Below are 26272 nucleotides of genomic sequence, written 5' to 3' on the forward strand. Positions count from 1 at the left end.
GTGAATGAGAGGAGGGATAAGGCTGTTTTAGTGATGTGGTTGACATGGTGTGAATGAGAGGAGGGGTAAGGCTGTGTTAGTGATGTGGTTGACATGGAACTGAGAAAAGAAGCCGACCTGAGCATTAAGGCTTCAGTTCCCCGATATGAACAGGGTTCTGGCTTTGTTCTCTACTGTGTTTTGTCTGCATGACTGCCATTCTGTGGTTAAGATTGACAGTAAAACAGTGACTTCCATTTGGTCATTGTCTGTTCTTAACATAAGATGGAAAAGATGACATACTTAAAATAAGACTGATTTTGACAAAGCAGTTTGGTACGTCAGTGTTGATCATACAGATTTATAATTCTGTAACTGTAGTTTCAAGCATGAGGTTACTCAGAGCCAGTAATAACATCTCAGTAACGAGTTACAGTATATCTTATCAAGATAATTACGGATAAAAATGCTGGAAACAAGTGAAATGCTCTCACACCTAAAACCTGCCTTGTAAGAAGAATGATCTTGTCAGCATAAAAACTGCAGTGTGAGTAAAAGCAGTGTATGTATTGTGTCGAAGCCCAGAGAAGCAGGAGAGAGCAGACTCTCCTGGACCAAGCTGTGCCTCCATGAAGAGTGACTGGTCTAGGGGTCATCCTGTTAGGTTTAAAGATGGACGCCCCTCCAGAGAGGAGAGGTAGGAGTTTCAAACAGACGATGAAAACAGACCGGTTTGTTGTTATCAGACTCTACTGATACTGATGTTTACAAGTCTCTGTGTGTGTAGGGGGGGGGGGGGGGAACCAGATGTCCCACTTTGTGCGGGACAGTCCCGCATTTCCATTAATTTGTACATGCCCCTGCAAATTGAGACGTTGTCCCCCACTGTTATTGACAGTCAGACTCGATTTTGAAATGCGTGTTTTATAATCTGCCATTTATCAAATAGCTGTGTGCGGAGACAGCATTGAGGGCTGTCATCAGGGAGCGGCAGGCACGGCGTTATCGGTGGGCCTGACGGACCATCCTCTGTTCAACAGGCCCACCAAAAACTTTTGTTAAAAAAATATACATATATCTGAAATACTTTATTTTTTGCAATGCAGATCTTTGTTGATATTAATGCTTGATCCGATTTGCGTTAAAGGGCTGTTATCTTCGTGGTGACCAGGAGATCGCGGTAGGCTATAGTATTAGTTATTATCTCGTAGTAGCCTAGGCTACAATTGAATGCATCTTCTTTATTATAATGAGCCAAGCTCAGTCTGTTGCTAATGATATCAAAATATTGTTGAAAACGTAAACAATGAAACACATTTCTGGAATAGTCGGCCTCATGTTATGCAGGCATAACTAAACTATGTCGGAAAAATAGAGTGATGTGCAAAAGCACAGCCAGGTATGGTGCATAATGGAGATTCCAAAGCGCTCTTCTTTGGTCAGTACCAAGAGACGTCTTTACACCCACCGACCCTACCCACTGGCGGTTTCTTTTTTCTGTAAATGCCATTAAAAGCTCTGCTGCACAAGAGGGGGTGCGGGGGGCTTAGGTAGAGGTGTTGCCTCTAAAACAGGGACAATAACGCAGCGATATCAACATGAGCAGTTCTAACTGGAGAGACGGTGAAATCCGTAAGTTGCTGACCATCATTGGAGAGAAGGTGATGCAGTCGCATTTAACAAAGACGTTGAAAGATGGTGCGATCTACGAGACAACGCAAAGGAACGTTCCTTCGTGCCAAGCCGCGACCGAACCGGTCAATCATGTCAATCAAACTGGGATGCGGACACAGGTTAAGGGCACGCCCACCAACAAGAAACAATGCAAAGGCAATCGTAGGCCAGTGGTTTTCAAACTGTGAGGCGATCCTCCCCTGGGGGTTGCCAGAATTCTTCAGGGGGGGGCGTGACGTGAGAAAAAAATAAACCTGAAAAAGTAACAGAAAAAACACAAAGACGAAGACGCGCTGTGTTCGAAATCGTTCCCTATTCACTCACTTACTATTCCCTATATAGTGATTATGATATGGTGCACTGTATAGTGACAAATGAGAATTCGGACACTACGCTGAACATTTCTAAATGTCATTTGCGTCAGGAAATGCGCCGGGTATTTGTGCGACGCAGACAGATGCGCCCATATCATGTAAACAAACAAACTGGGCAAACCGCATTACATTGTGGTATACAGGAGTAACATGTAGGGAACATCGTATGCTCACTCAAATTTTAGGTATTTTAAGTCCACTTTATAGTGCGGGAAAATTACCACTGAGAATTCGAACACCACTACAAAATGGCGTGCACCCTATATAGTGCACTATATTCGTGATAGGGAACGATTTAGAACATTACGTATACTCATATACTCAAAAACGTTAAGCAAAAACATGCTTAATTAAAGATGTTAAAATGCGTTAAGAAATGTGTTTAAAAACGCGTTTAAAAAAATATGTTTCAAAAAAATATTTAAATGTGTAAAATATGATCAGAGATGTTTAAAATATGGTTTTAAACTGGCCGGTGACGCAAGTAGTGACGTGACGTCTTAAACTCCATTGCTGTGTCATATGTACCGGTGGTTTAACCTGCAGCTGCGTTTTACCTTGATCTCAATTGCTGTGTTTTCAGAGAAATTCACATCAGACACTAGGGCGTATTTTGTGCGTGTTAGTCTAATCTCGAAACTGACGTGGTTTTAGAGGAGACTAAAGCAGTTAACAGGATGAAACAAGGCTCCGTCATAACCGACAAACACACACAGAATTAGTTTCATGAATTATTATTATTAGTATTAATAATAATGTATGATACGTTTACACTTATTACACCTGATAGGCCTTCAGTACAATAAAGGCTACAATATCTGCCACATCAGTAACCTAGCCTGCGCATCCACACACCAAATAAGAAATGATCACAATTTACCTGATTGGTGTACCTGATGAACACTATCATTGTCGTGTACACACTCTATTGCACTTAGTATATTTGGAATAATCTGTGATATTTCACAGCTCACGGGCCCAGGTCTTGGTCGTGCGTCTGCTCAGCAATAGCTTTGCGCGCTTCCACTTTCAAGCGCTTCCATAGATTTTTTTAAATGTGCCGGGCTGCTCAGTCTTCTGCTGGGAAATCTACTGTTGAATGTGTTTGCGAGATTATCCCAAACAGTCTTTCTTCGGAGCGTGGTGGTGGTGTCTTTCCTTGGATTTTCCACCGTGTCCACAACACCTCAAATGCAGTGCAGAAAATATAACTTTTACTCCTCGTTGTAGTTCTATATCCGCGACATGCTCATCTCTTTCTCAGAGAATTTACAGGCGTGAAATTACCCTAATTACTGGCATATTAATTTGTCTACAATTAATTAATTAATCACGTTTGCATACACACCAAGATTAAAAAAATGACAAGTAATTGATTGATTGATTGACGTAGGTGAGGGAATATTCAGATCCCAGACTCAGATTTCCACAAAAAGTAGCCTGGACTATTTCATAATATAATTCAACATTATTTGCGTTTTATTGTATATTAAAGTTCACTTTACATTCCCATTAAGTTTTTGTTGGTAATTATAGCACAAAATCTGAATCAGAATCACTTTTATTACATCTTATTGTACAGTACACAAGACTAAAAATCTTAGGCTTGGTTCCTCAACATTCACATACAATGTATGGTTAAGTATGGTTAAGTATGGTTAGCAGCAGCATCAATAATACTAAAAAGTAATGAGGTGTAATAAAGTGTGAAGTGTAGGGTGTTCAAGTGGTAGTGATAGCAGCCACAGGTAGGGTTATTGTGCAGTAGACAAATGCTGTGCAACTACAATAGATGTTTAAAAACCAGTCTGTTGTTGTGGTGTGCGTGTGGATGGTTGGGGGGTATTGTGTTTTTCCAGGAGTCTGACTGCTAGTGGGAAAAAACTGTTTGTCATCCTCTGGGTTTTGGCCCTTAGGCTTTGGTACCACCTCCCTGACGGCAGTAGCTCAAACAGTTTCTGTTTGGGGTGGCTGGGGTCCCCAATGATTCGGAGGGCCTTCCTGACACACCGGGCCTTGTAGGTTTCCTGGATGGAGGGAAGCTCACATCCGCTGATCCTCTCAGCTGTCCGCACTACCCTTTGCAGAATTTTGCGGCTTTTGGCAGTGCAGTTCCCGTACCAGGCAGTGATGCATCTAGTCAATATGCTCTCCGTTTTGCCTCTGAAGAAGGCCCCCAGGAGGCCGAACTTTTTCAGCCGCCTAAGGTGAAATAGGCGCCGCTGTGCTTTTTTCACCACCTGATGTGGACCCCCAGGAACTTAATGCTGTCTACCCTCTCCACAGCAGACCCATTGATGGAGATGGGATGTTGAATCTGTCTCTTCCTTCTGAAGTCCACTACGAGCTCCTTGGTTTTGTCGGTGTTGAGAATGAGGTTGTTGTCCAGGCTGTACTGAGCCAGACAGTCGACCTCGCTCCTATAGGCCGTCTCATCACCATCAGTGATCAAGCCCATCACTGTCGTGTCATCGGCAAACTTGATCACTGCATTGGAGCCGTGTGTAGCCACGCAGTCGTGGGTGTATAGGGAGTAGAGATGAGGGCTTAGGACACAGCCCTGGGGGGCTCCTGTGCTGATGGTCAGAGGGGCGGAGATCTTAGAACCCATCTTCACCACCTGTGGCAATGGCGTCATCTGTCGATCTGTTCTTCCGACAGGCAAATTGGTGGGGGTCCAGGGCTGGTGGCAGCATTCTACATATCAGCACCTTGATTTGCTCACTATGGGGGTGAGAGCAAAAGGTACATTTTGCTCTCTTTTGAACACCACACATACATCCTCTTCTGTGATGACAAGAGCGCTGGCTGTATCATCTGCGTCCTCTGAGTAGGTTCTCTCTAGGAGACTGGTGTGGCTCACTTCAAAGCGGGCGTAGAAACTGTTCAGCTCGTCAGGTAAAGAGACAGAAGTATCAGCTGTGCAGCTAGAGGTCTCTTTGAAGTCAGTGATTGTGTGTAGTCCCTTCCACATTCTGCGTGGGTCAATGCTGCTCAGCTGTGCCTCTATTTTCTTGCCATAATCCCTCTTTGCTGCTTTGATCACTTTTCTTAGGTTATACCGTGCAGTTTTAATTTCAGTTGTATCTCCGGTTTTGAATGCTGCTTTCCTAGTAGTAAGTGCTGTATTAACATCAAAATGAATCCATGGTTTCCTCTTTGGATATACAGGGACTGTTTTTGTGGGCACTACTTCTTCTATCACCTTTCCAATGAGACCCAGCCCTACTTCCGCGATCTCGTTGACGTCACCACTGTTCTCCTCGAACTCAGTCATGGAATCAAAGCAGTCCTGGAGGATAGCGTCTGATTCGTCAGACCAGCATCGACTTGTGCGCGTTATTGGTGGAGACGTTTTCAGCCTGTGCTTGTAGGCGGGCACAAGGAGAATGGAAGAGTGGTCTGATTTGACGAACGGGGGGCGGAGGAGGGGTTTGTATGCATTGCTGAATTGAGTGTAGGCGTGATCCAAGCATCTTCCGCCTCTCGTGTTTACAGTTATGTGTTGATAGAATTTTGGCAAAACTTTCTTCAGCGATGCTCGGTAAAAGTCTCCAACCACTATTAGAGCGGCCTCTGGGTGTCTGTTTTCTATTTTGCTGAAGGTTCCGTACAGTTCCTTGAGTGCAACATTTGTGTCAGCTTGTGGTGGAACATAAACTGCTTTGCATATGAGGGCAGTAAAGTCTCTCGGAAGCCAGTGTGGGCGGCAGAGCAGGACTAGGTATTCGAGGTCCGGGGAGCAGAATGACTTGAGTGAGTGAACACTTACCGGTTTACACCAGGCTTTGTTCACCATGAAGCATACACCTCCGCCATTGCTTTTCCCCGAAAGTTCTCTTGACCTGTCCGCACGATGTACAGAGAAGCCCGTGGGAGAGATTTCGTAGTCCGCGATATGTTCACCCAGCCACGTCTCTGTTAGACAGATGATATGGCAGTCCCTTGTTTCCTGTTGGAAGGTAATCCTTGCTCTCAGCTCGTCCAGTTTGTTGTCTATGAATTGCACGTTGGCTAGCAGAATGCTGGGGAGAGGTGTTTTGCCTTCTCGCCGTCTGAGTCGGACGAGCAGGCCAGCCCGTCGCCCACGTCTCCGGCGTCTCCGACCCGGTAGTAGGGCCGTTGTTAGGTATTTGTTTACGTTTGCCAGCTGGGGTTCCCAGTAGAAAAACTCTTGTTGAACGTGAATAATTCCCGAATCTCTTATGCTCAACAGTGTCTCTCGTCATATGTATTATAGCCCGCAACTCTACAGGGTAAAATCACGCATAAAAACACTAAAATAAGTAAAATACTGCTATGTTGTTGAGGAGTCCGTCGCTCGCTCGCCTTAACCGGCGCCGCCACCATGACAACCAAATGCATCCACCAGGGGTGTGACCGTGTACACGTGTAACCAGTTAGTAAATCATAACCTTTTAGGAAAAATCAGTAAACGAAAACCGAAAAACTAAATAAATAAAATTAAATCCAAAATAACACATACTATTTATTTAGCGATTAATAAAGCTACAAATGTTCCACTTGGACAACATTAAGGAGCTAATAAATGCACACGATAAATGTTGGGTAACTGAACACCGGGCATTAGGCTACACGGGTCTTCTCAATGGCGTGGAAGGCTCCGTTCACTTACAAGTTACCCCAGGACGCTGGGGTAACTTGTCAACCCCAGCGTCCTTGGTTGCTAAGCAACCAAAGACGTTCGGCGGACTACTTCTCTGCTGATCAACACTACGAATGCTGGTAACGAATTATAAATTGTAAAAAGACACACCATGTGAAGTTATTCTTTCGTTTTGGCAAGTAGCCGTGTAATAAGCAGAATAATGTAGCCTATAGAACGTCGCCGGTCATTATCGAAAATAAGCCCCTTCAGGGCGAAGCAAGACACCTCCGCTGTGTGTCGGTGTCCTGTTCGCCCTCTCTGTGCTTATTTTCCCGATAATGACCGGCGTTCTATACATTATCCCTTAGCCTACATATATATTTAGCAGAGTAGGCCTAAGTAACAAATGTGTACAAAGTTACACATGTATGAAACCGGGCTCGGGCTCATAATTACAGTTAATGTGTCGGGCCGGGCTCAGACAGAACGTGCACGGGCTCGGGCCGGGTCGGGCTTGATTTTCTGGGCCCGATCTAAACTCTACCCTCCATTGGTCGTATAGCGCGACTGCGGTCCACTTAAAAAAATATATAATAAAAAAAAAACGGTTAACCGTACACACGAAAAAAAAAAAAAGGGGGTTGTGTAACCGTTTACAATTTTTTGTAACCGTTCTCACCCCTAAACCATTAAGTCAAGACTGCATCTGCTGGGGTATACTAGAAATCAGAGTACTTCCGGTTTCCAAGCAGTTTAACCCGACTTTAACTAGGAATCAGCTGATCCTGTGTGAGTCGTTACAAAGCACTCACATTCAACTTCGTGTACAGCTGCGTGTTAAACTCCAAAACCTCCGTTTTAAGGAGTACGGTTTTAAAGTGCAGCACAGCTAGCGCAATGCTAACCGACAGAGCAATTGGCCAACAAAGGATATCTCTGTATTGATAAATATAATGGATCCTGTGTGTGTGTGTGTGTGTGTGTGCGTGTGTGTGTGTGTGTGTGTGTGTGTGTGTGTGTGTGTGTGTGTGTGTGTGTGTGTGTGTGTGTGTGTGTGTGTGTGTGTTCTCCACAGACACCAGGAGAGGTCAAAGGTTACCAGAGCTCAGTCTGTACAGCAGCGTCAAACTGAGCTGATCAAGGTGTGTAAATGTCAAACAAGACGTATGACTTAAACACTCCATGAACATTAGAAAGCACCTCTTGTGGGGCTATTAGTCTCAAAGCTTCCCTCTTTAGACCAGCGGGACGTGAATGCAGGACAGATGCTTCTGATGCGTCCTCAGTAAGTTTCGAGTTAAATTATCCTTGATGTTTGTTCTGTTCCAGAGGGCTGAGGAGAACGCACATGCTTTTCTAGACAAGGAGCTGAAGAAGCTCTGGAGGGATCTCTTCTCAGATTACCCACAATGCTCAGAGAGGGAGGAAGGGGAGGAGGTGGATGGTAAGAAGGAGGAGCAGAGGAGGCGCGCCATAGAGGGAGTGGTGGACATCACAAAGCTCTGCCTGATGGATATGAACCAGAAGGGACTGGCCGACAAACTGTTGAGCGGTAAGAGACTCTTATCTTGAAAACAGAGATGAAATACACATTTTGAAGAGCAGTAGAAGATTATTATTTGTTTTGTTTGGACTACATGACATATTTTTATTGGGTAACCCTTCCTTTTACAGTCACCTAATTTCTAGGTATTTACCCTGTAAATATATGGTAAATCATAGTGTATTACTTGGTAATTACCACTGGTAAAAATAAGGTAAATACAGAGGAATTGCAGCTGAAGTACGAAGTAAAACCTCCACTATTACCCATCAACACAAGTACTGTGTAGTTGTAACTGTTTTAGGTTGGTAATAACTCAGATGTTATTGTGTACTTCCTAGGAATTTAGGCAACCAATTCTTAGAAACACCTATCAATTCAAGTTACAATTGTAGTTATCCAAGGTTTATGTTGGTAACAGCACAATTTTAATGATCTACCATCTAGAAATTAACATAGTCCTTTCCAATAAATTACTTTTACTAACATAGTTATTATTAATAGCTAAACCCATGTAGAAAGGGTTTATTAGACTTACCTTAGAAACTATGGAATAACTTACCTGGTAAAAACCTCTGCAGGAACAGTTTTCCTCTAGTGTCATGGTACATCATCTAAATACTGGGTACGAAGCCGTTTGGTTCCATGGTGTTACCACATTATAACCATATAATTTGTAATAGATACATTCCAGTCCATGCAGTAAACTGGAACTTGTACCATGTACGTTCTGCAACGCTACTAAGTAAAACATGACAATTTACCAAGTAAGTAAGCTGAAACTGTACTGTAAAAGGAAGATACCGGTTTCCATTTGTTGGTTAAGGCGTTCGGTCTGGCCGTTGGCCTCCGATGGTAGCCTGAGGTCAGGCTGGCCGTGGCACTGATGACTTGAAGACCTGGTCTATCATGACTTCTGCCGTCTTTGGCAGACGGCAGTTTGGGCAGAGCAATAAATCTGACCATCTTGGAGAACCTATCCACCACCGTGAGAACGGTGGTGGTGCCTTGAGAAGCCGGGAGTCCAGTGACAAAGTCGAGTGAGATGTTGGACCACGGTCTGGAGGGGATGGGAAGCGGTTGTAAGAGCCCCATATGAGCCCCGGAAGAAGTCTTGTTTCTGGCGCAGACCGCACATGCCTCTATGTACTCCCTGACCTCCACCTCCATGGGTGGCCACCAGAACCGCCGGGAGATGACGAACACCGTTCTCTTGACTCCCGGGTGCCATGAAAGCCGCGAGGTGTGAGCCCAGTGGATCACCTGTGGGCGCAGCTCGATGGGGACAAACAGACGGTTAGCGGAGCACCCACTAGGTGCCGGAGCACCACCATTCGCTCGCTTTACCTCAGTTTCTATAGGCTGAGTAACCGCTCCAACCACACGGGTTAGTGGGAGGATGGTTTCTGGTTCTTTGGTCTCAGGCTCGGGGTTGATTAGTCGAGACAAGACATCCGGTTTGACGTTCCGCGACCCCGGCCTGTGTGAAACAGAAAAGGAGAAGCAATTAAAAAACAGCGCCCACCTGGCCTGACGAGAGTTGAGGCGCTTAGCTTTTCTAATATACTCAAGGTTCTTGTGGTCTGTCCAGACAACGAACGGATGGTCTGCCCCCTCTAGCCAGTGCCTCCATTCCTCCAGGGTGAGTTTAACAGCCAGCAATTCCCGGTTGCTGACATCGTAGTTGCACTCTGCCTTGGACAGCCGCCTCGACAGGAAGGCGGAGGGGTGCACCTTACCATCCCGGTCGGAGCGTTGCAACAGCACGGCCCCGATGCCCTCATTGGAAGCATCCACCTCCACCACGAACTGGCGCTTGGGATCTGGCAAGGTGAGGTTGGGGGCGGAGGTGAACCGACTCTTGAGTGTGCTGAACGCCTTCTCGGCATCGGGGCACCACCGGAACTGCACCTGTGGAGACGTGAGAGCATGGAGAGGAGCTGCTATCGCGCTGTAGCCTCTGACAAACCGCCTGTAAAAGTTAGCAAACCCGAGGAACTGCTGAACCTTCTTGCGGCTGTCGGGGGTGGGCCACTCGGACACAGCGCTAACATCTGTACACTTCCGGGGGCTACAATGAAGCCCAGGAAAGCATGGGAGAGCCAGCCGTCACCCCACCGCACCACCCTGGACCACGTAGAGCAGGTGAGGGACCGCATGGCCCGAGTGTGGCCCATCGTCCGAGAACACCTCCGGCAAGCCCAGCAGGTCCAAGCGAGGGTCTACAACCGGGGAGCCCAGCTGCGAACCCTCCATCCTGGGGAGCTGGTCCTGGTCCTGGTCCCCACGGCAGAGTGCAAATTCCTGGTCAAGTGGCAGGGACGTTATGAGGTGGTTGAACGGGTGGGAGAAGTAAACTACCGGGTTAGACAACCGGGGAGGCGGAAGCCCACCCAGGTCTATCACATTAACATCTTGAAACAGTGGCGAGGGGGAAGGGAACCCCCTGACCCTGCCCCCCTGGCGCTGGCGGCCCGACAAGAGATCCCGGAGGTTCCGGTGGGCGAGGACCTCAGCCCAGCCCAAAAGCGAGACTTGGACGACCTTGTCATGCAGCACCGGGATGTGTTTTCCGAACTTCCGGGGAGGACCACGGTCGGCCATCATGACATTCGGACGGCGCCGGGAGTGAAGGTGAGAGTTCCACCCTACAGGATCCCGGAGGCCCGGAGAGAGGCCATCCAGGCCGAAGTCCGCCGGATGCTACAGCTCCAGGTCATAGAAGAGTCGCGCAGTGCCTGGTCCAGCCCGGTGGTCCTCGTACCAAAGCCAGATGGATCTTACCGGTTCTGCAACGACTTCCGGAGGCTGAATGAGGCGTCCGAGTTCGACCCTACCCCATGCCCCGGGTGGACGAGTTGATCGAACGCCTGGGTCCAGCCCGGTATCTTTCGACCTTTGACCTTATCAAGGGATATTGGCAGGTACCGTTGACCCGGGCGGCCTGGGAGAAAACGGCGTTCACAACTCCAGGGGGGCTCTACCAGTACACCGTCCTCCCCTTTGGAGTACATGGAGCGCCGGCCACCTTCCAACGCATGATGGACCAGATCCTGAGGCCCCACCAGGACTACGCGGCGGCCTACATAGATGACATCATCATATATATACTCATATAGTATATATAGTATATATAGTATATATATACTATATATACTCCAGGTCGCTGACGAGCGACAGCGACCTGGAGAGGACAGCCGAACCAGCGCGCCATTTAGAGGCTCACGGAGACCCTATAGTCGTGTGCATGAGTTATTCTGCTTTGTTACACATTAAATGCCGAGTGCGGCTTCATCAGTCCGAGACTAAGTGATTTATTCCGGGAATCTGACCCACGTGGAAACGGGATCCCACAACACACACACACACACACACACACACACACACACACACACACACACACACACACACACACACACACACACACACACACACACACACACACACACACACACAAAAGTACATGGTTTAGTATTTTGCTGTCCTCTGCAGCGAGATCTCGTTCTCCTCTCTCCCAGCAATTCTAGCAGGGGAGGAGGGGGGGGGGGGCTCCAGTAATGAGTTGATCAATCAGCAGTGGAGAGATGGTCTCTGGGTAGAACTGCGCTCTCTCGCTTGTCGCTCTGTCCCTGTGCCTCTCCCTCCCTCCCTCCCTCCCTCCCTCCCTCTCTCTTTCTCTCTCTCTCTCTCTCTCTCTCTCTCTCTCTCTCTCTCTCTCTCTCTCTCTCTCTCTCTCTCTCTCCGTCTCTGTTTTTACGTATGTGTGTGTGTGTGTGTGTGTGTGTGTGTGTGTGTGTGTGTGTGTGTGTGTGTGTGTGTGTGTGTGTGTGTTTGTGGTTGCGGTTGTGTGTGTGTGTGGTTGTGTGTGTATGCATCATCCTCATCTAGGAAAGCAGAACCACTGCGCTAGCTTGTGGGGGAGAACAGGAAGTCTCGTTCAGGAATTCAAAGTTAAGCGTTAAACCCAAACCACAGTCACTTGGAGGCACTTCTCTCTTTATGGAGACAAAGAACAACACTTTATAAACCAGTCTGATAAAAAACATTATTAAGGGAGTCCAAAGAATATAAAAAAGAAAGTGATTACTTGGAAAAACGAATGTTTTCTCAGAATGGCCTCTGATATCACCTCCTGGTTCTGAAGTATGTTTGGGTGGTGTCCCCTAGTGACTGTATTTTTGGGTGGTGTCTCCTGGTGACTGTATGTTTGGGTGGTGTCTCCTAGTGACTGTATGTTTGGGTGGTGTCTCCTAGTGACTGTATGTTTGGATGGTGCTCCTAGTGACTGTATGTTTGGGTGGTGTCCCCTAGTGACTGTATGTTTGGGTGGTGTCTCCTAGTGACTGTATGTTTGGATGGTGCTCCTAGTGACTGTATGTTTGGGTGGTGTCCCCTAGTGACTGTATGTTTGGGTGGTGTCCCCTAGTGACTGTATGTTTGGGTGTTGTCCCCTAGTGACTGTATGTTTGGGTGGTGTCCCCTAGTGACTGTATGTTTGGGTGGTTTCTCCTAGTGACTGTATGTTTGGGTGGTGTCTCCTACTGACTGTATGTTTGGGTGGTGTCCCCTAGTGACTGTATGTTTGGGTGGTGTCTCCTATTGACTGTATGTTTTGGTGGTGTCTCCTAGTGACTGTATGTTTGGGTGGTGTCCCTAGTGACTGTATGTTTGGGTGGTGTCTCCTGGTGACTGTATGTTTGGGTGGTGTCTCCTGGTGACTGTATGTTTGGGTGGTGTCTCCTGGTTTATATTTGGGTGGTGTCTAGGGATGGGAATCGAGAACCGGTTCTTGTTCAGAACCGGTTCCGAGTCAACCGATTCCTTGGAATCGTTAGCAAGCCTGCTTAACGATTCCGCTTATCGGTTCCGGTCGCGGCAAATGCGTCGTGACGTCACACACACGCTGCTTTGATTTGGTTCAGAACGCAGCAAACATGTCGCCGCCGAGGAAGAATCGCATTGTGCGTTCACACCAAACGCGAAGGGGCGACAAGATCCCATACAAAGTGAACATAGAGACGCGTATTATTGAAGATTAACCGAGATATAAAACACTTAGACTAATTCGAGAGAGAGAGAGAGTAAAATGAAAACGAGGGGTCCGGAGCAAGAATTGACAAAAGACTTTATCGTGCAGCAGAACAACAACGACAACAGCCTGAGTGGGTTTGCAAAGTCACTGGCCCCACATCGGGCTGCAGCCTCACTTATACACGTATAGGAATTTCTTTGTTTACAATGGAGTCACAATGGAGTCACAATGGGGTTTCCGCCCGTCAATCTTCGTCACAGCATGTTATCAACTGCCCAGTCCAGTGGTCTGCATGGATCAACCTCATTAGCCAAGATGACCCAAGGCTAAAAAGGCTGAGGTCAACTTTAGCTTGACCCAAGGCTGAAAGGGCTTGGACCAACTTAGCTTCCCCCCAGTTCCCTATACATTCCTGTGCACCATCTGTTCTGAGTCCAGATTCTGCAAACACAATGCTTTCCACTATTTAAAATATAAAACCTATTACTAATCATGGTTTATCATAGAGTATACTCACTAATTTCTACCACACATCCCCCCTTTGTGACTACTAAGGTCACAACAAAAACATAACAGTCGTTTGGGTCATATTTTGCACTACATTTGATCATCGTTAAAAAACCTTTAAACATGTTCAGGAGTCTCAACCTGATTTAAGGCAAAAAAGATCTATCAAATGTCTAACATGTCTAACTAGAATTCACACATAACACAGTATTTTCAGCATGCATTGAAAATTAGCATTTCAGAATATACAACATAAAAATATGAAACTCAAAAAATGACATTTCAAAAAATAAGTAAATAATATAAATTAGAAATTAAAATTGTTAACAAGATTGCATGGATTTGGATAGCTCTGATTTATCATCATGTACTGGTATACTATATAACATGGGGGTTAGGGCACCGCAGTTGCTCCTGTTCACAGCCACCATGCCCTGGAACCCATTAGTCCAATGTCCATCTGTTCACACTGTCTGAAATGGTAGTGGTGCCCAAGAAGAGGTCACCAGTTAAGAAAATAGGACCTCCTTCTAATGTCTGATTCTCACATTCCGGTCTCCTTTCTAGTGTCACTCCAATCTATCTCTCCATAGAGCATCCTCTCCCACTCCCCCGATTCCTCTATGCCAGTCACCATGAGGGCCATCTCTTTAGAAAGCCTGGATGCTATTACGGATCTGACTATGGGAATGCAGCAGCAGAAGATCAGACCCATCACTGTTAGTACTATAAGGAGCACTACCCCTATCTTTGCGAACATCATTCCCCACATACCAAACTTTGTTTCAAGCCATCCAAACATTCCCTGATCATGGCCTGCGTTTTCCTTTAACTCTTTTCTTAAACGTTTTAAATTGTTCATTGCAAGTGTAAATGATCCATCTGGGGCAGTATTATTTGGAATGAAGGTACAACACATTTCACCAATAAGATCACAAACTCCCCCCCTTTCTGCTAGAAGCCAATCTAAAGCCTGTCTGTTCTGCCAAGCCACAGCGCTTGTGGCTGTCAGCTGCTCGCCCAATGCAGATAATGCATCATCTGTGTAGTTAATGAACCTCTGTTGGTTGTAAAATATATAATTGATCCATTCCGCATTTTTAGCAATTCCGATTGCTGGCAGTAGTGCCTCAAATCCCGCTGCTACTTCACTTCGTGCCTTAAATTTATCGGGTATTCCCCTGGGTTGTCCTATTTTATCAATTTGTATGTTCTCGTCTACCTCGTATGCTCTCTTCCGCCTGTTTAGGTTATTTGTTTGTAAGTATCGACAACATCTTCTATTGATGGTAGTATTGCAATCTCCGTAACCACTTGGACTTTTGCGCATCGTCCTCTCCACATTTTAGCAAGTATAGGACGAAGAATGTTATTTCCGCAAAGCCAAAACTGATCTGCCACCACTCTGTCCTGGCTCACGAATGCTCCATCACTCCACAGTATTGACATGTAGTTCTCTCTAGACTTCTGCTGAGAGCCTGGTAAAAGCTGAACATTTTTAATCGCAGGTGGTTGATATACCAATCGCTTCCCGTTTATATCGAATAGTGTGACATTCCAAATTATGCTACATTGTTCCTCTGGTATACTACCTACATCGCTGGCATTTTTGTTTCCTTCGTCATTTTGAAAACATTCTAATCCTTCTTCAATTTGAAAATTGGTTTGTTTTGGTCGTGTTACTTCGCCTATTTCTTGTGATAGGGTTATGTCAAATTCTCGGCATCTTTTCATGATTACGTTCCATGGCTTTCCATCATATTTATCTTCAAGATATTTGTTATGTTGACTTGATCCTAACAGCAGAAAACATTTCATCGAACATATAACGTACTTTTTCTGGTATGAAATACCCTCTGTTCGTGTTCTATTTAAATTGACCTCTATATCATACTCCTGCTGTGTCCGTTCTTTTAAGCAAAATTCAAAATCATATTTAGTATTTACGACATACATTGCATCCTGACGATTTTTGCTACACAAATAACAGCTGTCCGCCTCTATTTGTTTTCCCGTGAATTCGACCCACTTATACCACCTATTTGCTTTAGCTTGTCGGAACAACTGGTCAGAGGTTCTGACCCTGATGCGCCCACTGGGATCAGGTTTATATGGTTTCAGGGTCGCTGTCGAGCGGCGACCAATGCTTCTAGTTTTTTTACCCTCCTGAATAGTTGTCTGTTCTACAAGAGTCTCTTCAAGAGACATTGACGTCGATGTAAAGATACTTGTCGCCATAGTTTCTGAATTTGCCATTGATATTGCAGTTGCCAGTGTTTCTATATTATTCTCTTTAGACATTACCATTGTGGTCACCTCTACTTTTGATAGTACTGTTGTCTGTATTATTTCACCCTGAGCAGTCGCTGCTGTACCATTCGTTGTTAGTTTTATTATTAGATCACCCATGACTGTTGTTATTTCTCTAATTGGAGTTACGTTAGTGGTTGCCTCTCCAATAGAAGTTACATTAGTGATTGCTAATATTGTTGTATCCTCTCTAATAGAAGTTTCATTAGTCTTACTTGCATCTAAAGTCGAATTTAAACTCTTAGTGGTTACCAACGAATTTATCCCATTATCTCTAACCGGAGGTCGATCTACTTTATCGGTGGCAGTGGTTATATTTACTTTGTCATTATCTGAAGATTTTTGTGGATTGCTTTGATCAATCTCAACTACCTTTCCCGGTTGATTTTTGATTACACAAGGATCTTCTGCTTCTAAAGTAAAATTAAACGTTCTGTCTGACATTGATTTAAAAAATATGAATTCTCTCACGTTCAATTGATAATTTCCGTTGTAGTCCCATGTTCTTCCTGACGTTACTATTAGACACCATTTCATTGAATCAAATTGGATATGTAATTTACACTTATCTCTCCTATGTGAATGTTCATAATTCTGGCGGATGGTTAATGCACAAAGGTGTTCGTCATCCGACATAACAGTAAACACAAAGTCATTGACTTGGTCTTGCGGTGGTATGTGAGCATACAAGACTGTTTTCCCTTTGTTGTCAACTTGTCCTGAATGATTTTGGGCCGGATTATCCTGTGTTCCTCTCTGGCTTTCTTCAGTAGGCCTATCACCCCCTAATTCCTGGCCCTTCCAGGTTTGTGTTGTCCCCGTGGTTTCATCCTTCCTCGGGGTCTGTGCTTGTGCCAGCGAAATCTGGCACAACCCGTAAAGGATCAGAAACAGGCTCCCCGTTTTCAGCATCATCATGCTGCTGTATCTCTTGGCTCGACTGGATCTGGTCCTGGGGCAGCTGGTCAGCCCCACGTGTGTCTGCATCTGGCTCCTCCTCCTCACGATCGTCTCTGGCTTTGGGTTGAGCAGCTTTTGTGCAGTGGTTGAGATGATACCACGTGGCACTTCCTTCCACTTGGATGGCTGTTGGTGTTGCGCTGGTGACTTTGTATGGTCCTTCTCGTCTAGGCTCGTTCCACTTCCTCCTGAAGACTCTGATGTACACGTGGTCACCCGGCTCCACCCCCCTTGGTGGTTCCTCCTCCAACTCTGGAACTCTGCTTTTCTCCTGTTGCAAAACAAGCCTGTGTATGCCAGTTAGTTGTCCCATATAGCGTCTTAATTCAGTTTCCAATTGTTCTAACGGGGGTCCTTTATGGGGCCCCCGAATGTTAGGGGACGGCATGGGTCGTCCTGTAAGCATTTCATGCGGGGTTAGATGCGTCGTTCTGTTAGCTTGCATGCGATAACTCATTAGTGCCAGCGGTAGTGCATCAATCCAATTCAAGTTAGTACTTGCACAAATTTTGTTAATTTTTGTTTTGAGCGTCCCATTAACTCTTTCCACCATACCTTGTGATTGAGGATGGTAGACGCAGCCTAATCTTTGTTTGACATGCAAATGCTGGATTACTTGTTTTAGTGTTTTCTGAATAAAAGCAGCTCCATTGTCTGAACTTATTTCTGATGGAATTCCAAACCTTGGCATGACTTCTCTAGTTAGAAATGTAATCACTGTAGCTGCACTTTGGTCTTTTGATGGGACTGCTTCTACCCATCTGCTAAACCTGTCTATGATAACTAACATGTACCTTTTACCACCTATACTTTTAATCATGTCAACATAGTCCATGACCAAATGTCTAAATGGTCCTTCAGGTGTAGGAATGTGCCCCAATGGAGTAGTGATTGTTTTTCTTACATTGTTTTTTGCACATACTCCACACTCATTTAGCTGGTAATCAATCATTGTTTGCAAGTATGGTGAAGAAAAACCTTGTTTTCTAATTCTCCTCAAAACCTCCCCCCTTGCGCAATGGTCAAAACCGTGCGCATTAGTGATGAGTAACCCCAACAGTGCCGTAGGCGCCAACATCATCCCGTCATGAGTTCTCCATAACCCTGCGGGGGAGCGTATAGCACCTCTTTTCAGCCACATGTTCTGCTCATAGACACCAGCTTTCTCCTGCATGCGGACAATGTCGTCCTCAGTAGGCGCGGCCTCAGGCATGGATAATACTGACTGGATTGCCCTGCAGCTGTCCGAAGCTACTTTTGCAGCCTCATCTGCAGCGTTATTACCTTTCGTGATATTATCAAAGCCCTTTCTGTGCGCTCGACATTTGATGATCGCCACTTGTTTTGGCAGCAACAACGCCGACATCAATTCCACAATCTGATTACAATGCAATATGGGGGATCCATCAGTTTTCTTAAACCCCCTCATTTTCCACACTGCCCCGAACAAATGACATACGCCGTGCGCATATGCAGAGTCTGTGTAGATGTTCACCGATCTACCTGCACCCTCTTGACAGGCCGCTGTAAGAGCCTTCAACTCAGCCAACTGTGCCGAGCATGGCTGTGCGCACTGTGAACTACGAACAACAGCGAATGTGTGGTCCGGATTCTGTCTAACCACTGCAAAACCTGCATGGTTACCCAAATGATCTCTGAAACATGATCCATCCACAAAGAAATCCTCTTCTGCCCCAACCATGGGCTCAGACAATAGATCGGGCCTTAGTTTAGTAAAAGTGAGAGAATCAGCCACACAGTCATGTGGTGTCCCTTCAAAATCATGTGGAATTCTGTCTGCTGGATTTACCGTGAAACATTTTTCTATTGTTACATCTGGAAATGTTAGTAATGCCAAATAATCCAACAACCTAGCGTCCGTTAACACAAACTTTCCTTTCTCAATCAACTCTGTGATTTTGTGATGTGTCCGAATCGTCACCGGATACCCCATTGTGATGGACGAGGCCTTGTCATAGGCATATTGTACCGCAGCCAATCCTTGGTAACACGGTGGGTAGCCCTGTGCTACCGCATCCAACTTTGTGCTGTAGTATGCTATTGGTTGACTCCGCCTACCAACACACAAGTCCTGCATTAACACTGCTGATGCATAGCCCTGACTCCTATTCGCTACATACAACAGGAACGGCTTGGTGTAATCTGGAATTGCCAATGTGCTTGCCCCTTGCATTTCACGTTTTATGCTTTCGAATGCCGCTGATGCATCTATATTCCATGTTAACCGGGCTTGTAGGTTAGTTGTTCCCGCCTCCTTCATGATGTCTCGCAATGACGCAGTTTTTAAAGCATAGTTCTCTATCCAATCTGAACTAAACCCTGTCATCCCCAAAAAGGTCATCATGTGTCTGACTGTTTCTGGTTTGGGTGCTTTACCAATCCCTTCTAGCTGACTAGGAGCTATGGTTTTAGTTTGATGTGCTACCAACCTGCCTAGGTATTCAACCTCTGTTTGACAATATTGTAATTTCTTCTCTGACACCTTGTGTCCGCCTTTTTCCAATTTTCTTAATACAGACATGGAGTCTTCGTGACATTGTTCCATTGTGGGGGAACATATCAGAAGATCATCCACATACTGTATCAGAGTTCCATGCAATTCTAATTCCTCCAAATCATTTTTCAGCACTAGATTAAACAAATGTGGGGAATGTTTGAATCCTTGTGGCATCCTTGTGTATGTGTATTGTTTACCTTTATACGTGAATGCAAATAGATATCTGCTTTCCTCCGCAAGCGGCACACTGAAAAATGCTCCACATAAGTCAATTACTGTAAAGTATTTAGCATCTGGAGGGATGTTAGTCAGCAGCGTGTGTGGATTTGGAACTTCTGCATGCATATCTTCAACAACATCATTTACAGCTCGTAGATCATGCACCAACCGCCACTTTTCTTTGTCAGCTTTTAACACTGGAAGCAGAGGAGTGTTACAGTTGCTTTTGGTCTCTATTAGTACTCCCGCTGTTATTAGACCTTCTATGGTAGAGGCTATTCCTATCTCTGCTGCTGGTTTCATGTAATACTGCCTTCGCCATGGTAGCTTAACATTTTGTCTAGTCCGGACTACCACTGGGTTAGCTGAATGTACTAAACCCACATCTGTATCGAACCTTGACCACACCTTTCCAGGTATGGCTGCCAACATTTCTTTTCTCATTTCATTCCGCTTATCACATGGTTCCTCTACTGTCATCTGCCGTTTTTTCTGAACCACCTCCACTTCCTGTAAGATTCCTGTCATATGCGCATAACACAGAATCTTCAAAAACTTCCCGCAACATGACATGAGAACCAACGGATTCTCTGTGTTTTCCCAAGTTTGTTGTTTTTCATTAAACATCATTTCCCCCAGATCTTTTGCTTCAAATCCCCTGTTTATCAACAACGTTACATGGGCAGCTTTGTTAGTGTCTTTAAACCAATCCTTTATTGCTGATGATTGATCTGCATCTTGTATCATCATGGCTGCTCCTTGTGGCCCAATTACCATGTACTGAGACTCTATTTCTGCTGCTTTTCCTGCCGCTTTCTCCTGCCATTTGTTTTCCAAATCTGGGTCCTGTGCTGGGTCATACATTAGAGTGCAATGATATCCTATCCTTGACTCCCTTGCATTTGGGATCTGAGCCTTGATGTAGCTACCCCATTTCCCCACTGTCTCTTTTACCTGGTCTTGAATTCTCCCTATCCAATATACATTTGCAGTGTCAGGCTTTGATAGAGTCATTTGAGATGCTGTTCCTGCGGTTTCAATCATTATGCCCTGTGGTGTACATAATATCTGCAATCCTAATTTACACAATGCATCTCTTCCAATCAAATTAACCGGTGTAGTGTCTGATACCAAGATGGGTAGCTTAGCTGTACGTCCGTACAGTTTCAGCGTTACTGGAGCTGTCATAGGTATTAACTGCGTGTGTCCCGAGAATCCTACAGTTTTGGCGAATTTTCCTGCCATGGGGAGGTGAGAGGCATATTTTGAACCTACGCAAGTGTAAGTGGCTCCAGTATCAGCCATCATTGGTGTGCCTCTATCATTTATCAGAACCTGCAGTATTGGTTCCTCATCAGCTTGTTTTGTGATTGCTACAAGCTGACCCTCCCCCTGTGGACTCTCTGGGCACCCCTAGTATCCCTGACCCATGAAAGGGCCCTGCTGTCCCCGGTTATAGTTTCCTTGATCTTGCCTCCCCTGATAACCGTTACCCTGTCCTTGCTGGGATGGAAAGGGGTTAATCAAACAATTTTTCTTAGTATGTCCCTCCTGGTTGCACCCATAACATATTAAAGGACCTCTGCGATGTCCTTGGAATCCTTGCTGTTGATTATTTCTATTCTGTCCTTGGGACCCCTGCTGCTGATTATTTTTATACTGTCCCTGGGACCCCTTGTTGTGATTCTGCTTGTTCCCACCCATTGGGTTCCCATTGTTATGTGTGTGTATATTTATGGCAGGTGGAGTGGGTGACCATTGGCTCTGAGGCTGTTGTACTGGGGAGGAGAATGCCTGTTGAGGAGGTTGGGTTTGTGGTGCGCCCTGCTGGACGGCTTGCAGTATTGTATCAACAGACTCGGAAACAACCGCCTGTTTCTTCTTCTCTTTCTCTCTTCTTGTGAGTTCTTCCAACTGAAGCTGAGATAGCTTCCTCTGCACCTCTTTGCTTTGTTCCTGTATTTTATGTTCATTTTGCCGATATTTGTCCACTGCATGAACCACATGATCGCAAAAGTCTCTGTGAGATTTATTTGTAACCAGTCCAACCACATCATCCAGCTTAACTTTGACTGGGCTAGGTAGAATCTCTATCACAGAGTTTCTGAACATGACCGAAAACACAGGATGGATCTCAGGATCCTCATTCGTCTCCAAGCGCCATCTGTCCACTTGGGTCTGGAGGTAGGATGCAGGATTCTCTGTGTCGTTGATAGGGAGACCTCTCATGTTTTTATGATCGATATGGGTCGGGAACTCCCTTCTGAGTGTGGCCCACATCGGCACTCTGTAGCGATTAAGTGAAAGCCCATCGAGCATTGCGTCCATTATATCCAACCCTCCATTCCTCAGTACAGACTCCATTTTAGATAACCCCAATACTCTTGCCAACAGAGCTTTCAGGTCCCCCACTGCCATTAGCTTTCCCACTGTGAGTTCCTCAAATGTTCTAATCCATTTAGACGCCCCGTTATGTATGTTTGGGAGTTTAGCAATGACTCCCTCCAAGTCCTGTGTGCCCCACGGATGATAGTAGACATGTTGTCCTTTGACTAAAATAGGAAAAATTCCTGGGACGGTGTCGGGTGCCTTTTTTCCTCTTTGTGATTTCCTCAGTTTCTCATCTAACTCGAGTGGTGTGAGGCTTGGTAATAATGTAGGCCTACTGCAACCAGGCTCCTCTGCCGCTGGGCTCCAACTACGCCCCTCCCCCATTGAGTCATTACTGTCTCTTAGCTTCCTCTGAGTCTTTGTCCAATTTACTGCCCTCTTTCCTCTCTTTATCTTTCCCGGAGAAGGCCCCTCGCAAACCTGCTCATAGCCATCTTTCACATCTTCATTACTTTCGTCAACACCACTTGCCCCATCCTCGTCCTCACCTTCATCCTCACAGGAATTAATTTCAGCATTTCTAGACTCTTCCCTTGGTTCCCTAATCCCCTCATAACAGTCCATGTGTATGGGTGCGCCCCTCCTCCCCTGTGTGTTACATTTATTATCTCCTTCATCTAGTGTGACTTCCCCTTTAACTTCTAAGTTGCCTGTTAACATTGGATACATCTTAGTTTCTTTGTACGGCGGTGGCTCAAGCTTCAGAGGCAAAGGTTGAGCCTCTTCTTTCTTTGTGATTATTTTCCTGGCCACTCGTTGTATTGCACGCCACCTCTCTCCCTCCTCTTCGAACAAAGCTAACACTAACTTCTCCCTGTCTCTCTTCTCCAAGGCCTTTTTACCACTTCTGTTGGGTTTGTAGTTCCTTATTACTACCTCCATGTCTCTACACATTGTTGGATCAAAAGTCCCTCCCGCGGGCCAAATTGTACCTGATTTAACTGTCCGCTTCTCCCACTTCTCAGAAATTCGTTTGATCTCATTTCCGAGGAGTGGATTGTCTCTGCTCAAAACTTCTACCGCTGTTGGTGCCATTTTTAATTATTACTTTATTACCTTATTTATTTTTTCTGAAATACACTATTTATTAATACAATTTATTTGAGTTTATTCTACTAGTTAGTTTAAATACTTTACTATCTCTAAGCTACAAACGTGAACTCCCCTGCGGCGCTCGTCTCCCTCCCTGCTTTGCAGGCTCCTGCTCGTCCCCTGTGTGATTGCTCGTGCACGTGCAGTTAGTCAGCGCGGTGATGTCAAAGAAGATTTACACATTTATTCAATACTTCAACAAATTAACTATTCTCTATCCATCTAATTTATTTATGATTATCAACTACTTTAAACAAATTAACTATTCTCTGTCCGCCTAATTTATTTATGACAGAATCAACAACAACAAAAATGAACCGGGTCGTAAAAACCTCCGAGGTAACTTAATCCTAACACGACTTAAATACAGACAATAAGCCGGTTCATACAATTTCTTTATCTTATATTGAAAAATGTCCGAATTGTTTGTAATTAATTACAAATAAAAAGTTGACCGAGCATAGAAACTGGCCTTTTGGTTAAAATATGAACGGTCGGATGGTACTCCAAACAACAAGCCTATTCTTCCAAAACAATGGCTGAATACATAAACACTCGACCAGATCAAAAACAGACAAGATACTCCTCAAAATACCAACTCAAACGGTACTCCAATCAAGAAACGTATCTATTCAAAAGCGCGAGAGTCTGCTTTCTCAGAAAATGCCAACATCGGACCTAGAAATTCACCAGTCGACATTCCAAGCAAACCTCTCTAAAATAAAAATGAATTCATCGACGGCAATGAATTCCAACAGACAAGAAACTTCTCAAAATACCAACTCAAACGGTACCCCAATCAAGAGACTTATCTATTCAAAAGCGCGAGAGTCTGCTTTCTCAGAAAATGCCAACATCAGAACTAGAAATTCACCAGTCGACATTCCAAGCAAACTTCTCTAAAATAAAAATGAATTTCAACCCAACTTTCTGGGATACACTTAGTCATCCAACAGGTAGGCCCACTTTAACCGACCTGCGGACCTGTACTGTCCTATTGGAACTTTCCCACTAATTCGATCCTCTAGAATACAGCCACAGGACTTTATAATAGGTCTACTTGACCAAAACCTCAAAACTTAAAATAACAACAACTCGTATCAAAAATAGGGAACCACACAGCGTCTTGGTCATTTAGAACCACAGCGCCTAGGGCTTATGTGCGCGCGCACGTCAATCTCTTCCGGAGCTCCCGTCTCTCGCTCTCTCTCTCTTTAGGTTCGTTTGACTGAAGAGACACTTTAACCCGTTCACCAAGCGTTCAGACGGGGCAAAAACAGATCATCCAACCATTAAATTAGTGGTAAGCCAACTTACCGGGAATAGTTTTGTGCGCTTGGTTGTGTGATTCGTCCGCGCCCCGCCTTGCAGCCCGGCAGTTGGGCTGTCTCTTTCCAGTCCTGGTCGCGACGCCAATATATTGAAGATTAACCAAGATATAAAACACTTAGACTAATTCGAGAGAGAGAGAGAGTAAAATGAAAACGAGGGGTCCGGAGCAAGAATTGACAAAAGACTTTATCGTGCAGCAGAACAACAACGACAACAGCCTGAGTGGGTTTGCAAAGTCACTGGCCCCACATCGGGCTGCAGCCTCACTTATACACGTATAGGAATTTCTTTGTTTACAATGGAGTCACAATGGAGTCACAATGGGGTTTCCGCCCGTCAATCTTCGTCACAGCATGTTATCAACTGCCCAGTCCAGTGGTCTGCATGGATCAACCTCATTAGCCAAGATGACCCAAGGCTAAAAAGGCTGAGGTCAACTTTAGCTTGACCCAAGGCTGAAAGGGCTTGGACCAACTTAGCTTCCCCCCAGTTCCCTATACATTCCTGTGCACCATCTGTTCTGAGTCCAGATTCTGCAAACACAATGCTTTCCACTATTTAAAATATAAAACCTATTACTAATCATGGTTTATCATAGAGTATACTCACTAATTTCTACCACAGTATAAGGGCGAGTTTTTCGCGGGAGAAAACCGGCGACAAGTTTTTGTCGTGATGACAGCCAATCAGTGTTCAACAGCGTGATAACTGAGTGACATGTGTAACGTAACAGCCAATCAGCGTTCAGCCGTCAAACTCAGTGCAGTGCAGTCCGGGTGAACCGCGGAATGGAGGAGAAAGTGAATGTTGCAGTTTGCGACTCCCGGAGCTCTATATATAATAGTATATAATATATTATATACTATATTATAATTGTATGTATAATATCACGGCCAACAGCTCTGTCGCCTCCGGATGGCCGTTTTGTTTCTTTTTGTATTAAAATGCAACAAAATAAGGAAATGCCTCATAAAACAGGCATAACTGGGAAATAATCAACATCATTAGAAATTGAAACATACTCAATAACATCTGTCTGAACAACACATTAAAGCCTTTGAACACAGCCATTATACGTATATCAGACTATACCACACATGAGGGGCAGATTCTCACTGTGTGTATTGCATATGTATTTTTTGCACTGGTTGCATGTATATTGTGTTTTTCTGTCCATCATGGGTCCACACACTTCACAGCGTTTATTTTTGGCTGACGGGCTGGTCCTACATCTGGCTACTTGCGGGTTGTTTCTGGGGCTGACTGCTTGCGGGTTGTTCCTGGGGCTGGCTGCTTGCGGGTTGGTCCTGGGGCTGGCTGCTTGCGGGATGGTCCTGGGGCTGGCTGCTTGCGGGTTGGTCCTTGGGCTGGCTGCTTGCGGGTTGTTCCTGGGGCTGGCTGCTTGCGGGTTGGTCCTGGGGCTGGCTGCTTGCGGGTTGGTCCTGGGGCTGGCTGCTCGCGGGTTGGTCCTGGGGCTGGCTGCTCGCGGGCTGGTACTGGGGCTCGCTACTCGCGGGTTGGTCCTGGGGTTGGCTGCTCGCGGGCTGGTCCTGGCTGCTCACGGGATGTTCCTGGGGCTGGCTGCTTGCGGGCTGGTCCTGGCTGCTCATGGGATGGTCCTGGGGCTTGCTGCTCGCAGGCTTGTCCTGGCTGCTGAAGGGCTAATCCTGATGCTCTTTTACGTTTCGGAGCTGGCTGATGCTCATCCTCCTCTTCAAACTCGGTGTCAGAC

At 45.5% G+C, this 26272-nt stretch overlaps 1 protein-coding gene across 1 annotated transcript in view; it reads left to right on the top strand.

Moving 5' to 3' along the window:
- The window catches only part of LOC130378403 (NLR family CARD domain-containing protein 3-like), a 220460-nt gene that overhangs the window by 480 nt on the left and 193708 nt on the right, over nucleotides 1-26272 (top strand). Inside the window, exons 2-4 of the mRNA XM_056585169.1 lie at nucleotides 560-676; nucleotides 7712-7778; nucleotides 7966-8188. Coding sequence (XP_056441144.1) covers nucleotides 560-676; nucleotides 7712-7778; nucleotides 7966-8188 — 407 coding nt within the window. The remainder of the gene's footprint in view (nucleotides 1-559; nucleotides 677-7711; nucleotides 7779-7965; nucleotides 8189-26272) is intronic.

This window comes from Gadus chalcogrammus, unplaced genomic scaffold (genome assembly GCF_026213295.1).
Source record: "Gadus chalcogrammus isolate NIFS_2021 unplaced genomic scaffold, NIFS_Gcha_1.0 GACHA075, whole genome shotgun sequence".
NCBI classification, from domain to species: domain Eukaryota; kingdom Metazoa; phylum Chordata; class Actinopteri; order Gadiformes; family Gadidae; genus Gadus; species Gadus chalcogrammus.